At 41.6% G+C, this 18,814-nt stretch overlaps 1 protein-coding gene across 2 annotated transcripts in view; it reads right to left on the bottom strand.

Moving 5' to 3' along the window:
- The window catches only part of SLC20A1 (solute carrier family 20 member 1), a 45,804-nt gene that overhangs the window by 7,294 nt on the left and 19,696 nt on the right, over positions 1 to 18,814 (bottom strand). For both annotated transcript variants that reach the window (XM_089692408.1, XM_089692409.1), the window contains exons 4-9: positions 18,086 to 18,171; positions 12,959 to 13,055; positions 7,592 to 7,711; positions 6,911 to 7,186; positions 1,389 to 1,947; positions 153 to 338 (exon numbers count right to left, since the gene is read on the bottom strand). In XM_089692408.1, coding sequence (XP_089548534.1) covers positions 153 to 338; positions 1,389 to 1,947; positions 6,911 to 7,186; positions 7,592 to 7,711; positions 12,959 to 13,055; positions 18,086 to 18,171 — 1,324 coding nt within the window. The remainder of the gene's footprint in view (positions 1 to 152; positions 339 to 1,388; positions 1,948 to 6,910; positions 7,187 to 7,591; positions 7,712 to 12,958; positions 13,056 to 18,085; positions 18,172 to 18,814) is intronic.

The following is an 18,814-nucleotide window of genomic DNA, read 5'->3' as shown; positions in this document are numbered from 1 at the left end:
TTTGAGGGGGAACGCATACTAGTCTACCCGTTTTAGCATTGAATAGGCAGCCCCAAGACTTGTTTCAAGCATTGTGTATCCGTATTCAACTCAACTTCAATTCACCCCTTCCTGTACTTTAGTATGCTGCTGTTAGCAATTATGTAACCTACCTTGATGGTGTAATAGGAGTTAGATCTTTGCCCATAGTCTGGATGACCCTACGTCCCCAGACCCATAAGCCAATGCAGATACCGATGCCTCCATACAGGAGCAGCCAAAGTGGGGTAGAAGCTTTGGTGTTCACATCTCTAGTTTCATAAACCAGCCACAAGGCAACCAGTGGTCCAATAGCATTGCTGCAACAAAACACATTTGCAAATGATGAGATGAATTGCAAAAAAAAAAAAAACCCACACGGTGGTAATAGCTTTTAGTAGCCATTTAGAAGCATTTATACAGTAAATGTAAGGGGAGGAAAAAGTAGCTAGAAAGAAGCGGTTAGGAGCATTTTAGTAGTGTAGCGTTTCTGCCGGAAAAACAAAGAAATTTTTTCTGCTTCTAAGCGCTGAAGACTGGAGAAACACTACTAGACAACAATAACCATGCCATAACACCATTAGTCTCTAGAAGCAGTAAAAAGAAATGCTAACCGCTTTTGGGCGATTGAACACACACACACACACACACAGTGTGCATGAAGCATAACACAAGATTCTGCCTGACCTGCCCAACGATCATATGGGAGCAGGTCCTGTGTATGGTTGGGACAGATTTGTGTAGGAGCAGTTCTAGAAAGTGAACAAGCAGTGTGTAAAGGTACAACCAGGGCCATGGATAAGGGGTACCACCAGTCTTCCTGTACAGGGGCCCAGGCAGCTGGGTGAATAGGATGTGAGCAGGAAGGGTGATCGGCACAGCTGGGGGGGGGGCGGGCGCTGATAGCTGGCTTGTTTTCCTCTCCCACTGGCTTTCAGCTGCAGTAGAGAGCCATATAGGGGGATCGGTTCCACAAATTGCCCAAATCCCCCTGACACACCCATCACCCTCCCTGTGCACGTTTCCCCTGCAGCCTAGGCCCCCTCACCCTTGCAATACTGCTGGCTTCCCTCTCCTCCCCAGCAGCAGCTGCAATAGGATCCTTCAGGATGGAGAGTGTCCAGTTACCAGCCCCTTCCTTTCTTGAATGAACACAATGAGTGATCAGTACCCATCACATACTGTGTTCATGCATAACTGAATAGTAAACTTTGTTAGGGAAGGGGGCCCTGTCAGGTTGGCAGTATGGGGCCCCGTGGTTTCTAACAGCAGCCCCGGGTACAGCTATCCAGAAAACTGGTAAACTTGCCTAGTATAGCCAACTGCAGGTTCAAGTTAAAAGATCAGAGAAGTAGCCTGTAAATACTAACCTGACATCATTTCCACCATGAGCAAAGGAGCCAAAACAGGCAGTGAGGATCTGCAGAAACTGGAAGAGTAGGGACACCTCAGGCTTGTCCTGGTCATGCCATTCCTGTAAGGAAGAGTTGCTGCTCTTCCTTTCTGCCACTTCTTCCTCTGTGTTTCCTTCCTCCTGTTCGCCAACATCCCGATGTGTATCAGCAACTGCATTGCAATAACTGGTGTAGCTGTCCATGCGAGCCCTCTTCTTCCCATCTGCTCCATTCCAAGTCAACTTCTCAGCTTCTTCAGGGCGTGCCTCAACCTCCCGATTTCGAAAGGAGTCCAGTGGCATTCCACAGATTGCCATGGTGTATGAGGTGTAACTGTTGTTGCGGCGTAGGGGCTTCTCCCCTGAATCTCCCATACAATCTCCTACTTTGGCCAAATGCAACTTGTGTAGCAGCTCTTTGTACAGGCCTGAATCCTTATGCACTGTGTGGTATTGATACTGACCAGTAGAATTAATTTGATTACTAACAGTTTGGCTGAACTGAACATGGTTTCCATTTGGCAGTGGAATGGATCCTGGGTGGAAAGGGGAAGAAAAAAAAAATATATATATTGTTTAATGTCGACTCTTATGCATGCCATTATGTCTGTTAATTTCACCACTTTTAGGCTGCATTCCACATAATCAAAAAACATTGTTCACAAAAGGATCTAGATTTTTTTTTTTTTTTAAATAAATGCCAAATTCTTACCATTTAAGTTAATCTTTTAGGCTCCTCTCATTTCTAGCACCCACAGAGCACCACATTTTAAAATTCGTATTTCTAGCGGTTTTCGGAGCAGCACCATTTGAAAGTACTACTCTGCTCCAAAAACACAGCAGAAGTAGCGCCTGTTATTTTCTTTGGAGCAGACTGACTCATCACAAAACATACCCAAACACACGTGCAACAAAATGCCCATTCTTTCACGCATTTGGGGTGCCATTAATATAAAACGGCACCCAAGCTGCATTCCAGAATCGGGGGATTTTGACAGGGATTCTAGAATGCCTAGATGTGACCGGGTCTCAGAAATGTCTTTTCTAGGACACTAGAAGCCCAGTCAAAGAAAATATTTGTTCACAAAACAGATAAAATTGGTATCATTAACTATAAAACAAACTGCGGGTCAAACAGCATGGCAGAAAACAGATAAAAGCATGTGTGACGTGGCGGTTTTGCTGGTTTGAAAAAAGGTAAATAGCATATCAAGTGACTTGCTCAATTATAGGCAGTGGGTGAAAGGCAACAATGTCACCTTATCCGTTCAGCTGCCCTCTGGTCACGAGTATATTAAAATGTGTGTCACAGTACAATAAAGCAAAAGGCCACGGCCAGTGGCCCTTTTAAAATTGGTTATTCTAGTAGTGCTGTGGCTACACTAGTTTCTATTGCCCCTTAATGCTGAAACCAAAAAAGTTGTATTTGACATTACCAGAAAACCCCAAAAGCCATAACCTGCCAATGTACCAGAAGACCCCCCAGTGGGACTTTATTGCAGCATTGAGAAATTACATCTATCAAAAAAGACATTGTGATAAAGATTATCAGCTTTATTCCATACACGTTGTATAAAATACATAGTCTTTTTGTAAAGAAATCTACGATGTTCCTTTAAAAGAGAAAAAAAAATAAAAATTATTCACACAAAAAAGGTCAAAGACCACTCAAATAGGAAGAAAAAAAACTGTTACCGACGTATTTCGATCTTTCCACATTTTAGATGATCTTCAGGGGGCATAAATACAAAGAAAGTTTCTAGTAAACAAATAGCAGGTAAACAAACCAAAAAACAAACAATTGGTCAATTTTTGGGTTATGAGAGACTCCATTAAACCAATTGTTTATTTTTTGGTATATTTACCTTTTTTTTTCCCTAGTAAACGATGCATTTTATACAAAATGTGTATGTAATAAAGCTGATAATCTTTTTATCACAATGTCTTTTTTGATACACATGTAATTTCTCAATGCTGAAATACGGGGGGGGGGTCTTCTGGTACATGTATACATTCAAGGAAGAGCAGCCAGACACTCGACTTTTTATAGACTTACTATAGGTTTGCTGCCATTTCTAAGGTGCATACAGCTCTGAGTCTTGACACGTTTGGCATATATTTACTTGACACAACATAGTTTTAGATTTTATTTTGGTTGGAAAGGGAGGTGGAGTTGGTTTCCTTCTATCCCCACTGAGCACCTTTCAAGTCCGCTCTACCCCTTCCTCTCTATCCTCTTCTTTTGAGACTCACTGTATTTCGGCTGTTTTCTCCCATTTCTCCGAGGATTGCAGTGATCCATCGGCCTCCTGGACTGATGTTGCACTTGAGGACTTTTCTAACAACCTTGGCAGACTGACGACACTAGAAATCTTGAGACACAGCCGTGCACGGGAGCGTTTGTGGCGTAAAACCAAATCCCAACCAGTAGTCACCCTATATAAATCTGCTTTCTTAAAATACAATTCCTCCCTCCATGCTGCCAAACAAGCCCACTTTGTCAGATTTAATACTCAGTCTTCCAGTCCTTGTCATCTCTGCTCTACTTAACTCCCTCTCTCCACCGCCACCCTATAACTCAGTAACCAACCTGAACAACTTAAGACCCATCTCCCTGCTCCCTTTTACCTCTAAACTCTTAGAATGCTTAGTCTACAATCGCCTGACCTCCTACCTCACTGACAACCTTCTTGGCCCTTTACAGCCGGGCTTTCCCTCACTCTACTCCACTGAAAACTGCCCTACTAAAACTCACTAATGATTTACCAACTGCTAAAACCAATGGCCACTACGCCTTACTTGACCTCTCTGCGGGTTTTGATAGATACAGTTGAGAACACACACACACACACACACACACACACAGCTCTCTCCTGGTTCTCCGCCTACCTATCGCAGCACTCCTTCAATGTTACATATAACTGTGCCTTCCTATCCACTTCCTCTTTCTTTAGGAGTCCCTATAGGTTCCTTGGACCCTTCTCTATCTACACCACCTCCCTTGGTCACTTGATAAACTCCCATGGCTTCAAGTACTCTCTATTCTGATGACAAATCCTTCTACTCCTCACCTTACCCCCTTCAGTCTTCCCCTCGCATCATTAACCTACGTGACATAGCATGGATGTCACTCCACTTCCTAAAAAACGGTCAGACCCAAATCCAATCACTGCCCAAATCTTGTAGACTTCACCTCTAACATCTCCAAGTTATGCCCATTTAACCAGTGAAACCATTAAGAAACTTATCCACTCCCTTGTTCTCTCGCCTTGACTATTGTAACTCCCCCCTCATTGGCTTACCTAATCGCAGGCTATCCCATCTTCAGTGTATCATGAATGCTGCTTCCAGACTCATCCACCTTACCAACTGTTCCATGTCTGCCATCCCTCCACTGGCTTCCCATTTCCCAACAAATAAAATTCAAAACATTTATAACATAAAAGCAATTTATAACTCAAATTACATCACCAATCTTGTCTCCAAACTGTCCGCTCCGCTCCTCCCATGGCCTCCTGGTCTATGGCTCTCGTCTCCTCCTCCCATGCCCGCTCTCTAGCTCCCTCATCTCCTCCTCCCATTCCCATCTCCAGAGCCTGCCCATCCTCTGGAACTCTCAACCAAATCTCCTATTTCTCTCATCAGATCGTCCCCCCCAGTTAATCTTTGTACCACTAGCCTCTCCCTCTTAGATTGTAAGCTCCAAAAGAGCAGGACCCTCCTAACAAGATATTAAAAATAGGGTATGTTGTGTTCGTGCACAAAAATTAATTTTAGTGTATGTTTTCCCTGAAAATTTGTGTTTGATAAAAGGACTGTGCAAAACTGCAACGGCCACCATTTTATTCTACAAGGACGCCACAAATAAAAAAAAAAAAAAAAAAAAAAAAAAATATTTTTAAGTAGTTTTCTTGTAAGCAATTTCATGTGGGAAATGCTCTAGAATGCAGGTGGTTAATGAGCACCGTACAGAATTAACTAGTGTATTTCACCTGTAGTTTAGTTAAAAAGGTGAATACAAATATTTGTGTTTGAAAAAAGTTAAAAAATTCCACATCCCTCTGGTGCCAGATCTTTGCTAAATGGTTAGGAACAGGTGGTTCAAATAGGAGTCTTCAGAGACTACCAAATCATTTACTGCATATGAGAGGAATGGGCAATTCCTGCTAGAGAGGATCATTCTGATGCAGCTGGCCAGTTTAAACATGAATGGAGACAAGGAATCTTTAAAATGTTATCAATAGGCTTTTCTCCCACTAACATTTACTGCAGGGAGGGCGTCTGGTGACCAATTAGATAAAATGTGCTGTAACATACAAACTATGGCCCATTTTAACTGCCTTTCGTGTTACAGGTAAAACAAGCAAACAAATGTTATTGGGAGGACTGGCTGGTACATGACAAGAAACATGCAGTTATAGAATACTTGCAAATATTTGCTCAAAGGCCATGTGACTAGGCTTCACATTACAAGTAGCTTGAAGGGATGGGCAAGTTGAATGTTTCTGCAAAGAAAAGCATTCTATACGTGAAGAAAAGAATGTACTATACCTAAATGTGCAATACGAAAAAGGACTTATTTGTCTTGTGTTTGTCCTGTTCTAGTTAAATGTATAAACCCCCTTCATAAAAAAAAAAAAAAAAAAAAAAAAAAAAAAAAAAAAAAAGGTGGCCATTTTGAACTTGGCTGTCCAGAATGTTAACAGCAATTGTAAGGATTTAAACCTTGCTGCTGGAGCTATTTGATGCATGTTAAATGCACATTTTTAGGCTTATTACTTAAAGCTAGAAAGACCAAAAAAACCCACACCCCACCTCTGGTTTTACTGGCTGTCTACTCTACCTGGCGCTGGCATCTTCAGTGTGGGCACCCGGCTGTGACAGCTTGTGGCTTCGCAGCCGGGTGCCCACAGCGCATGCGTGAGAAGCTGACGAGTCTGTATACATGTTGGAGCTGCCACTAATGTAATATTACATGGCGGCAGCAGACAGGTTAAATGGACACCCTACCTTAAAGTCACCGGAGCATGATGAAGCACAGCCCAAACAGGCAACTATCTGTTTAAGCTGCTAACCTTTTCTGGAGTTGCTTTTTTTCCTCTCATTATCCTTTTAGGCCCAAATTAGTTTGTTATGGGACAGAAATAAACATCAGTGCCAAAATTACATAGCACAGGTTTTGAAAACATGGGCCAATGTAATGAAAACCTAAAGAAACTTTGTAAGAAAAAGAAAAAAAAAAAAAAAACCACACACCACAACAAAGCCTTCTCCCCACTCCATATAAAGGTAATCACAACGGATTAAATGTAACAAACGCTGAAGCCTGCAAAAAAAATTGGGGATGGTGTGCACTAGTCACCAGGACAGGAAGAGGAGCAAAATTCTCAATGGGGCAGATGGCCATATAATTACAATGAAACAAAGCAATTTGGTTGGAGGTGGGATTTACTTTTGATGTGCTGAAGTAAAGGAGTCAGGTCTTAACTAAAAACTCACCACTTATTGGCTGGTCAATGTTGGTCTCCATACTTTGGCTCTTTTCTCTCTCTGACACATCATCTCCATCACCCATCTTGAAGGTCACAGTACGTTCTTCTACTACCCGGGAGGGTATAGGCACAGACACCATGTCTAGAATGGGCACCTTAGTCTCTATAGTGACACCGCTGCCAATTGGCAGCTTCACATCTTGATCTTGTTTCAAGATATGACTGTGATCTTGGTTCTTCGTTTCCATCAGTGGAGATTCTGAGGGGCTGGACTTTATTTCACCTGGTGAAGAGCCGAAAAGATACTTAAACCTTTGAAATATGTCAAAGCAATTTAACAAAAAAAAACCCCCAATAAACACAACCCCACAAAACTTAAATAGTGACTTTCTATAGCTACACCCAAGGAGCCTTGGAGAGGGGGGGAAGGGATGGGGGGTACTAGGGGACAAGGACAGGCAGCTAGCCTTCTTATGCAAAACAAATCACAGGGGGTGGTCCTTAAGTCCAGCTGTATTCTTCTGCTTATGGTTATAGAATCCACTGTGGAGGACGTCAGGTCATATGACAAGTCAGAATTTTCATCTACAAGCCAATTTCAGACTCCCAACACATTTGCATCTGACATTACACCATGGCTATTTATACCAATCCTCTAGATAAAATGGAAAAGCCATGAGACACTCACGTTCTATTTTCTTCTTCATCCTGGGACAAATGACGAACCAGACTAACACAGCACAAATCACAGCACATCCTACAGAGATGAGAATGATGCCCCACAGAGGAATTTTGTCAAATCCAAGAACTGCAAGAAAAAAAAAAAAAAAAACATATGAAAGCCATCCACTCCAATAATCCCTTCATGTGGAACAGAAGTCCGCAGCTTTGTCCAAGAGGGTCAGCTTGTGGGTCAAGCCAAAGCAATCGCATAAGTGATACACAAGACTAAAACCTGTAAGTTTGGGGGTCCTTCATACTGTAAAAACACTACAGTTCAGTTAAGGAGGCAAAACAGTGAATCCTAAAAACAAAAAAACCACAAACAGCTATTCTGGTTACATATCCTTTACATAAAGAATTTGCTGGCAGAATTTTCAACCATATTAAAAAGTTTAGTTTGTCAAAAAAAAAAAAAAAAAATTTCTTTGGGGCCTACTCATGGTATGTGCAATTACCTGCATTTCTCATCAAGACAGACAGGTAACTGCAATGACACAAGAGAGAAAGGAAGGTTTCTGTGTCATGTTTACACCAGATGGTGGCGTTTCTATGTATTCCAGAGCTGTGTAATATTTGCATAATATTGAACCCCCCCAGCAGATTCCGCATGTCACCACACAGCAAGCGCAGTGCACCACTGTGGAGTGACATGAAATGAATAGTGTTATTTCATATAAGGACCCCCCCCCCCCAAAAAAAAAAAAAAAAAAAAAAAAAAAAAGGATTTGAGTAATGCAATGCTGCTCACACATGAAACCGTTCCAGTTTTGTTTGCGGGCAAGTGTAAATAGGCCCTAAAATAAAGGGTTTTGGACTTCAGATCTAAAATCTCATCTCAAATCATTCAGCAATACAATATGAAAGGTTTCCTTGCATTCCTCGGCACACCTGTCAAGCACATTTTATCTGAAGTGCAGAATTACCAACAACATATACCCCCTAAAGTGGAACTTTAAGTTTTGAAAGTGGAATGGAGATGGCTTAGAACATCTGTGTGGCTTTATTGGCGACTGTGCCCCCCATCCGGGAGATTCACCTTTTCCATTTAGTCATCACTGAAAGTAAAAACTTCAAATTTTGGGTACTACAGAACAGTAATACAGAGGAAGTCTTCCAATAGGGACAATAACTCTAATGACCTTAGAGACAACCAGGAGTTCCTTCACTTTGGAGAGATTTCCTCTGACTTCTGGTCTTGGTTATGGGACAGCAAGTAAAAGTGAAATCTCCACAATGGGACACAGATGGCAATTTTTCCAGGGGTTATAACCTATGCAATCCAAAAATACACCTACTTGTTTGGTCACTGCCCTCCTCCTGCAATGTAAAAATTGTAGGAGATTTCCCGCATGATTTACTTTCTCTCCACCCCCCCCCCCCCCATCATCATACCTTTCAGGTAGGTGGATTGTTTGGACATGCTTCCAGGTATTATAAAATATACAATTCCATTTTTCTGATTTCTTTTTATCCCTTTGCTGCCTCTAGGCAATCCCAGTGTCTACCTGCAGTGATTTCCAGGGGAATTTGCACCCTCCCCCGTTTTATCCTTAGGGGTATTTGGATATGGTGATGCATAGCCGCACTGTTCCCAATAACCATTTTTCACCCAGATTGTGCTGTGACCGTATTGATATTATGTGGGAAAAGTGGGTTTTTTGCTTTCTCTTTTTGGTTGTGGGTATTTTCTTAATATAAATGTATATTCTCAATTTTGCTACAGATTTTAATCGCACTGTATGCAGTTACCCCTAAAAGAGCTGTGCCTCCGAAATGCATCAGATACTCCGTTCTGAGACTCTGCTTGTATATATGCTGCACAGCAGTTTTTGTAACATTTGATTGACATGTGGAAAATACTGTGTTACCTTTTAAACATTATGTGATAAAAGTTATTCCCATTTTAATATTTTGTTCTTATATTGCCTAAAAAATCCTTTTATTATTGTATTCTCCTGCAATGTAAACTGAGCCACACACAAGCAGCTCAGCCTACATCTTCAGCACTTTCCCTGTGTGCTGGAAGGGCAGTCTCCTGTGCATGCATAGGATTGACATCATGAAGTGCCATTCAATGAGGAGACTGAAGGCTGGCACACAGGAGAAGATGCTGGTAAGGGACAGGGACTGTTGAAGGAAAGGCAAGTTGTGATCCCATTATTATGCCATCAACTCAAGTCTGCGTAGTAGAGACTTCAATAAGAGCCTGGCAAGATCCTACTGGATACCAAAACCTTGACCAGTCTTCAAGTAGTGGTTCTGCCTCTAACTTTGCATGGTCTCAACTACAAAGCTGTTAGGTTAGCAATATCAGGGAGGAAGCAGTTATGAGATGAGAGATTAACAGCTACAGCGCCTCACATATCCAATACAGCAGAATACACACAAGGTGGAAGCCACCTGATATGCAAACACGTGAGAGCAAAGTGTGCCTTCAGAGGACTAGCACTTTTTCTGTTAATTTATACACCTTTAACTAAGCTGACTGCATGTGAAAATGGAAATCACATGAGCTGTCAGTGCAACATAAGGACAAATCTTTCAAATAAACAGCACTTAGCTTTTCAGCCACTGTTAAAATGTAGATTGCTGCACGTAAAGCAGGCAAAAGGTAGACCTATGCCTGTATAGGATTATCTCCCTATAAGTATTCAACAGCTGTTGGAGTTTGTTTGAACATGCAGGCGTTAGGCCTCATGAACACTGCTGCTCATAAAACATGAGTTCAGGGGCTTTGATGAAAACTGCCAAAAGTTCTTGAACTCAACGAAAGCCTGTGTCCATGCACACAGACTTATCAGTTTGACAGTAGCAGAGTTTAAGGCCAGTGAAACGTCCCTCTCCTGAATGAAGAATTGCATTCAGGAAAGGAACATTTTGGCCAAAAAATACTAAATGTGGCAAAAACATGCATCAGCGCTAACAGCGTTTATTCATTTTAATAGCAAGTACTCCGGCCAATGAAATTAATAAACGTCCAAGCACTAAACGCAGTACCATTTTTTCATTTCCTCTGCTGCCAGCAGAAAAATGTTTCAGTGTACATTGAGCCTCAGAATAGGTGCAGTGTTCTCCATAATTCTTTTTCCTCAATGGCTTCATGCTAGATTGTAGCAAGAACATTGGGACGGGGGTAGAATTTAAAAGCTTACAAATGTAGGAGCAAGAGCAGTGCTATAAGAGGAGAGTTGCAATCCAAAATTAGGGAATTCTTGATGTTTTACTCTGTTGGCAAGTGGCTGCATACATAAAGTCTCCATCCAAGACACCACATGAGTGGTGCCATGCAAGAGTGATGCTGTCAGAAACCAGGACTTTATATACATGTACCTCAAATATGATATTCTAAACAAATACCCCTGCAGTGGGGCCTCCCCAGATTACAAGGGTTAAATACTCAATATACGTAGGGGCAGAGTAATAAGGTATAATAACTCAATCCACAATAGAGTGGGCTTCCTCATCAGTAGCAGCAGTCCCCCTTAGCTTCTTCTCAAAGGTGCTCCAGGCTGTAGTGGTACACTTCTCACATACAATACAGAGCTAAAGTCTAGCACTGTATGGGAGGACTGAGGGAATCGACAAAAGTCTGAAGTGTCAGGGAAGAGGACAGCACCAGAGAAAGGAGTATGGTAAGTAATACAGCCTCTTACTCTACCCCTAGACTAAAGCATTTAACCCTTACAATGTGGAGGGGCCCCCCCCACTGCAAAGGAATATTTATTCCCCCCCCCCCCCCACAGTTGAGCTTTAACTTCTGTTGTAACAAGCAAAATGTTGGGTACCCCTACACTACACTAGCAGCCATCAGCTCAGAAATATAATCTACAGAATGGTCATCAGTAGTGGACATTGGCATTAATACAGCTCTACGTCTTACTTACAACAGGCACAAGTACAATGAGCTTTCATACCTTTATGACAAAACTCTGCATTAGTATCTAATGTCATCAAGTAACACATTCCAGAATCTTATACTAACCTGATATCCAAACATGAAGATGGAAACACAGCCAAGGCGGCTGGTGAGCTACCATTTGGCAACTAGAGGACTTGCGTTACAAGACCTCTAAAATGGAGTAGTCACATACTTCCTTGCTCCTAGGATTTTTTTTTACCTTGGAGTAGAGGAAGATAAATGTGCCTAAGAAATACATCTAGCACTTGGGCATTTTTGATTGCCATCAGTGACATTATAAACCACACTCTTATGAGGTTCTGATCCTTGGACAAACTAGCTCCTAAATAGATCCACCCCTGTAAAGATCATGTAGGGTTTTAAACTTTAAGAAAAAAAAAAATTAAATATAAAAGCTGGCATGCAGATTGCCAAGCCTTTGGGAAATCTGAAACTACAAATAGAAGCAGAACATGTTATGAATGACAAAAACACTATGAGCAGTTAGAGAATTAGGAGGGTATTACAACTTGAGAATTTCACTTACTAGTGATCCAGAACTAAAAACAGCCAGTTTGCTATTTAGATCAGTAGCTAATCTACCCATTTAATCAATCCACCCAAAGGGTTGCTGAAACTACAATCTGAGGATCAACTGAGCTGCGTAGAACTACTTCCTTCCTAAAAAAAATGCCAAGAGCAGCTAGCTGATCCCAGAAGTATTACAGCTTGGCAGCCCATGAAAAACAAAACCCAGCTCACAACTTCAGAAATTTTTTTTAGCCATAACTGCTCTTAATGCCCTCCCTCTTTCTACACTTGAGCTATAGAAGGGCTCCAATTTACAGATAAAATATAATAACCATTTCTATAGGTTTTTGATGGGTCATCTTCAAACCCCCTAATGGAGTTTCATTTATCCGTGTGTTACAATGAATTAAACATTGATCAGGGGGGCATGAGTTACTCAACTGGTTCCAAGCTGCATACAACTTTACGAAAAGAAAATGTGATGATCCTTATTTTAAGTCCTATGGCACTGCATTTCTAACAGTGACGTTTGGCAAAGTAAAATATATGGGTAGTGTGTCTGGAGTGAAAGGAGGAAGGAAATAAGTGAAAATATTCTTCTGCAGTTCTTCATAGCCACCGACCATGCTGAAGGGGAAGTAGAGGGAGAATAGGCATAACTGCCTGCTGGAGGAGTTGGGAGGAAAGGGCTGTAGTGAGTTAGCCAGGTTGGTTAACTACTTAGGTTAGAAATGTCAGCATACACTAGCCTGCAGCCTTCTTTAACGGGCACAGGCCAGCAGACTTCTAGAAGATTTCAGTCCTGTAAAGTAAAAAGTAGTAAATTTTGGGTTTAATGGTGGGCTCGGAAGTACAAACCAGAGGCAAATAGACCAACATCTTACAATAAAAAAATGTACTCACGGGGAGCGCCTGTGTACATGATTGAGAACAGGTTTATTCCAATTGTACAGGCATAGAAGACTGGCAGAGCTCGCAGTCCATTGGGTACAGGGTCAGCCTGCAAGAACAAAAACACCTTAGTTAAAAACCAAACATCTCCAGGGCAGGACAAATATCCTTTCTTTACACTGCACCAAGTACATATGCCAGTATGGAGGGGTTTTACTAAAGTCAGAAAAAAGCAAAAGCAAAATTCAGCACCTTTCTATAAAAGTCATACCACACATGGCCATACCATTCCCAAAAAAGCTACGTATAGGGAATGAAGCCAGTGATTTGTGGTGCAGGAAACTTGACATTAAAAAGGTTTGTTCACATTCACCATGTAGATGAGGGGTGTCTGTAGATAAACTGTACAGCTCTGACTAAAGTGGAATAATGCCCTTGCTATAGGTGTAGGCCATTTACATACCTACTGAAGCCTGACTAATACTCCCAGGACTTTGCCAAGGGAGGCCTAGTCATTACACACATCCTACAATCTAGTAGCAGAACTGGAATAACCCTTAGCAATCACCCATACTTATATGACTTCTGCAAACAAAATTGGTTTGTTTGGGTTACTGAATTAGCCCAACTGAGTAACAACTGTACATAAAGCAGCAAGGCATTATGACCAAAATAACCCAATGAGAATTCACTTTTCTGGATACAGAAACAAAAGATTCTTCAAATTAGACTATGCTTTTGCAACCTTTTCATATTCATCAGTGACCTTTTCAGATATTTTCAGTTTCAAGTCCACTCAAACTTTTTTTTTTTCCTTGATTTTAAATAACTGGGTTAAATCTTTCTGGTCCCTACTATTTAGGTCTTGGTTAGGATTCCCCAGGTATGTTTTATTTTTGCAGAAGCGAGGAGAAAATGACCCCTTTGGCAAAAGATAGCCTTTCCCCATCATTCCTGGAGTTTACCTTTACCTACATATGACCCAAAAAAACACGCATTTTATCAGGACACTAAATATTCCACCACAGCCCACGCTCTGGCCTAAAGTCCACATCCAGCAGACACAATTGTATTGGAAACTTTCATAATCGATAATCCTGCTGAAATGGTAATAGGATTAATGTCAACTAACAGCACTCACAGGGTGGAATTTTGTTTGGGTTATTTGGATGAATTATTGCATTGCGTGGAATTGAGACACTATTACTCAAATCAAACATGGTGTTTAACCTAGCAGAAATTGTAAACAGGTAGCCAGGTTTCAATGCAGAGCACTGCAAGGCTGTAACTCAGACCTGACCCTAAAAACTAAATCATTATGTTGCCATATCACCAAATGCTGTCCCAAAATCAATAGACCAAAGTGACACTTGGCAGGGACCTGGACTGTTTAGGCATTACTTTGGGGACAAGGATTTGCTGAAAACTAATTTTTGCACTCAGATTTAATAGGGCTGTCCCTCATTGATGGAAGAAATTAAGACTCTCCAGCTTTGAGAAAAGTTTACCAAGACAAGCAGTGGCTTTTAGTATTGTATGAACTGTATGCAGCCTCAGCTGCACACAATATACATCACTGTTTTCTGGCAGTGGGATGGAAAAAACAAAACAAAAAACACGGAGTCAGGCTGCGCTCGGCTCAGCCATTCATGGAAAGCTTTGCATTTCCGGAGTACGAAGCTTCCTCTAATTGGCAGAGGGGCAAACAGATGACTTCACACTTTCTGACTGGACCAAAGGAAGCTTTGTATTCATTCATAGAATACAAAGCTTTTCAATTGAATGGCTAAGCAGCACTCCACCCAACTCAATTTTGATCCAGGTGTTGAACAAAGTTCCCATCACACTACTGAAACACAATACACTTCAGAGCTCACAGCCACTGCATGTCTTAGTGAAGTAGTTATTTTGTCTATTTAAACTTCACTAAAAGCCAGGAGATTAGCTTTTATACTGTAGTTATTTTGTTCTTACATGTACTAGGACAGCGTTAGCAGACCATTCACATGCCATTTTTATGCATGTAATAGGATATATGGAACTTCAAACAGACAATATAGTTAACAAAAGGAAGTTTTGTTTTTCCTAGAAAAACTGTTTGGAATTGCAATCAATCATTTATGTGTAATCAGCTAAAGTGTCTAAAATGTGAACATTGGAAGACCATTAGAACGGCCAGATTTGTGTTATTAAACCAAAACAGCAATTATATCACAGCTTAGATGTGATCACATCAATTTTTTCAGGCTCTTTCCTTTATTTTCATCTTGTGATCTGGCCAACAAGACTATTTTTCAACAGAACAGGCTCTCCAGCAAATGTAGCCATCAAGAGTGTTGAGAGGTGCTAACAGTGACCTGCTTTTATTTATCCATGTAAAATCCAAACCCCCCCCCCCCCCCCAAAAAGAAAAAGCCTGTTTGCTGTAACTGCAGTGTGAGTTGAAGTTTAGCTTTGATAGTGTATCTAAACCTGCTAGTACATCTAACACGCACCTCCTCCCAGACCAACAATGCTGCCGTTCAAAAAGGTGCCTTCTGTGCTCCTTCATTCAGAGTGGGGTCATACTAATATAGGTGTGTTACTAGCCAGATCACAAAGTGAAAGCTTAACAAAAAAAAAAAAAAAAAAAAAAAAAAAAAAAAAAAAAAAAAAAAACACTATGGCAGCTCCCATATCCAAGAGTGGTAAGCTGCAATACATTTTTGGTTTTCCTTTTATAGACCCCACATTTCATTTATCTTTTCCAAGCTCCTCCAACTTGACCACTTGCCAGAACCCTGAGTATAATGTTTCGCAAGGCCAGTGCAGGAGTCAACACAGCGGTAAAAATTCACGTGTAAGCCCAGTACTGAAGCCAGACATAGGGCTAGGGACCCTTTCCCCTGCAGCCATCGCAGTGCTCATGCCTGCTGCTCAGATGCTAGACAGTAAGTCATAGAAGGTTCCATGCTCCACCATAGCCAAAGCACTGGGTATTTCAGTGGGCTAAAGGAGCACCAGGAAAAAGAACCTACAGAGGGAGCAGGCTACAACTGATCTAGTTACTGGACAGATTTACTTGACCAGAGTAAACATACAGACAGGAAAAAAAAAAAAAAAAAAGGCACACACACGAATGGCAAAACTACAAGTACCTACAGCCTTTGCGTAGATCTCAATGAACTACCAGGTTGCTGTGGTAGTTCACGGATTCTTCCTGTCAGTGCGCAACTGCCTGCCCACACGAAGCATGAGCAGACAGCTTACACCATGTCTGCAAGAGCCCTGCATTGCATCTGTGATTTGGTGATCATCAGTGCAATGCTTTATAAGCTCCCAATAAAAATAATGTACTTTTTAACTGCAGAGAGATGTGCATTTCTTTTCTTTTTTTAAAATGGAACTTCATCAAGGGACAGTCATCTACAGTCATGGCCGAAATTGTTGGCACCCTTGATATTTCTCCAGGAAATCATGTATTTCTCACGAAACGTATTGCATTAACACATGTTTTGCTATACACATGTTTATTCCCTTTGTGTGTATTGGGACAAAACAAAAAAAGGGAGGAAAGAAAGCAAATTCGACATAATGTCACACAAACCTCCAAAAATGGGCTGGACAAAAGTATTGGCACCCTTTCACAACTGCGGATAAATAAGAATGTTACAAGCATGTGATGCTCCTGTAAACTCACCTGGGGCAAGTAACAGGTGTGGGCAATATAGAAATCACACCTGAAAGCAGATAAAAAGGAGAGACGTTCACTTAACCTTTGCATTGTGTGTCTGTCTGTGCCACACTAAGCATGGACAACAGAAAGAGGAGACGAGAACTGTCTGAGGACCTGAGAACCAAAATTGTGGCAAAATATCAACAATCTCAAGGTTACAAGTCCATCTCCAGAGAACTAGATTTGCCTTTGTCCACAGTGCGCAACATTATCAAGAAGTTTGCAACCCATGGCACTGTAGCTAATCTCCCTGGTCGTGGACGGATGAGGAAAATTGATGAAAGATTGCAACGCAGAATAGTCCGGATGGTGGATAAGCAGCCCCAAACATGTTCCAAAGACATTCAAGCTGTCCTGCAGGCTCAGGGAGCATCAGTGTCAGCGCGAACTATCCGTCGACATTTAAATGAAATGAAACGCTATGGCAGGAGACCCAGGAGGACCCCACTGCTGACACAGAGACATAAAAAAGCAAGACTACAGTTTGCCAAAATGTACTTGAGTAAGCCAAAAGCCTTCTGGGAAAACGTCTTGTGGACAGATGAGACCAAGATAGAGCTTTTCGGTAAAGCACATCATTCTACTGTTTACCGAAAACGGAATGAGGCCTACAAAGAACAAAACACAGTACCTACGGTAAAATATGGTGGAGGTTCAATGATGTTTTGGGGTTGTTTTGCTGCCTCTGGCACTGGGTGCCTTGACTGTGTGCAAGGCATCATGAAATCTGAGGATTACCAAAGGATTTTGGGTCGCACTGTAGGGCCCAGTGTCAGAAAGCTGGGTTTGCGTCCAAGATCCTGGGTCTTCCAGCAGGACAATGACCCCAAACATACGTCAAAAAGCACTCAGAAATGGATGGCAAAGAAGCGCTGGAGAGTTCTGAAGTGGCCAGCAATGAGCCCAGATCTAAATCCCATTGAACACCTGTGGAGAGATCTTAAAATTGCTGTTGGGAAAAGGTGTCCTTCCAATAAGAGAGACCTGGAGCTGTTTGCAAAGGAAGAGTGGTCCAAAATTCCGGGTGAGAGGTGTCAGAAGCTTATTGATGGTTATAGGAAGCGACCGATTTCAGTTATGTTTTCCAAAGGGTGTGCAACCAAATATTAAGTTAAGGGTGCCAATACTTTTGTCCAGCCCATTTTTGGGGTTTTGTGTGACATTATGTCATATTTGCTTTTCTGCCTCTGTTTTATATTTGTTCCAATACATACAAAGGGAATAAACATGTGTATAGCAAAACATGTGTTAATGCAATACCTTTTTTGTGTGAAATACTTGATTTTCAGGAAAAATATCAAGGGTGCCAACAATTTCGGCCATGACTGTATATGGCAGACTGATAACATCTCCAAACTTGCTAGTATACAAATGTGCACAACTGGGATGACTGGCTCCAGGCAGTAGAACTACAGAATTCTTACCTTGCGCAAGATGAACATTCTGACAAGGAAGAAGAGAAGAGCAGACATGATTCCAGATAGCAGCGGAGAAATGAACCAGGACAACACTAGGAGGAGAAGGAATATAAAATCAATAAATGCTTTTGTAAAAAATGCAATAGTAACATGTGAAGGGTTCAAGCTACACTGGGGAAGCAGAGGTTTCTCATTTGCATCAGTTCAGAATGCTGAAGCAAAAAACTAATGAAATGGAGCTATTATATCAATGCATTTATGATTACTTATAGCGATAAAGATAGAAATTTGAGTGGGTGGGTTTTCATGACAAGAGTCAGACAGCACTATAGCTATTAAACCGATGTGAACAGATCTAGCAATAGTTGTCCCAGCATGGAGAACAGGCATCTCCAAAACCAAACCACCATTCCTTGTGCACATACTGAATAATGTCAAACAAACTGAATACTTCATAGTTTTGGCCAAAATCGGCCATTATATATGGCTGCCCTCCAAAAGGATTCTACAAGACACCCCTCCACGTAACACACTTCTTTTATACTGCACATTCACTCTCACAGGCCTAACTGTGCACCTCTACAAAGGGGCAACTTAACCCACATGTGGTGCACAGGTGTTCTGTGCAGTCGCATGCAGGCAGTCTTACTTGTGTCTATTGGGATGCAGAAACTGAACAGACGTGTCAAGCTGTTCCCAATTTGACAGCCATGCAGGTGTATGTCCCCAAATGCA

This window comes from Staurois parvus, unplaced genomic scaffold (genome assembly GCF_062004578.1).
Source record: "Staurois parvus isolate SC_StPar_1 unplaced genomic scaffold, SC_StPar_1.0 ptg000586l, whole genome shotgun sequence".
NCBI lineage: Eukaryota > Metazoa > Chordata > Amphibia > Anura > Ranidae > Staurois > Staurois parvus.
The sequence above is the reverse complement of the archived record's forward strand: the minus strand, read 5'-3'. Positions and strand labels throughout refer to the sequence as shown.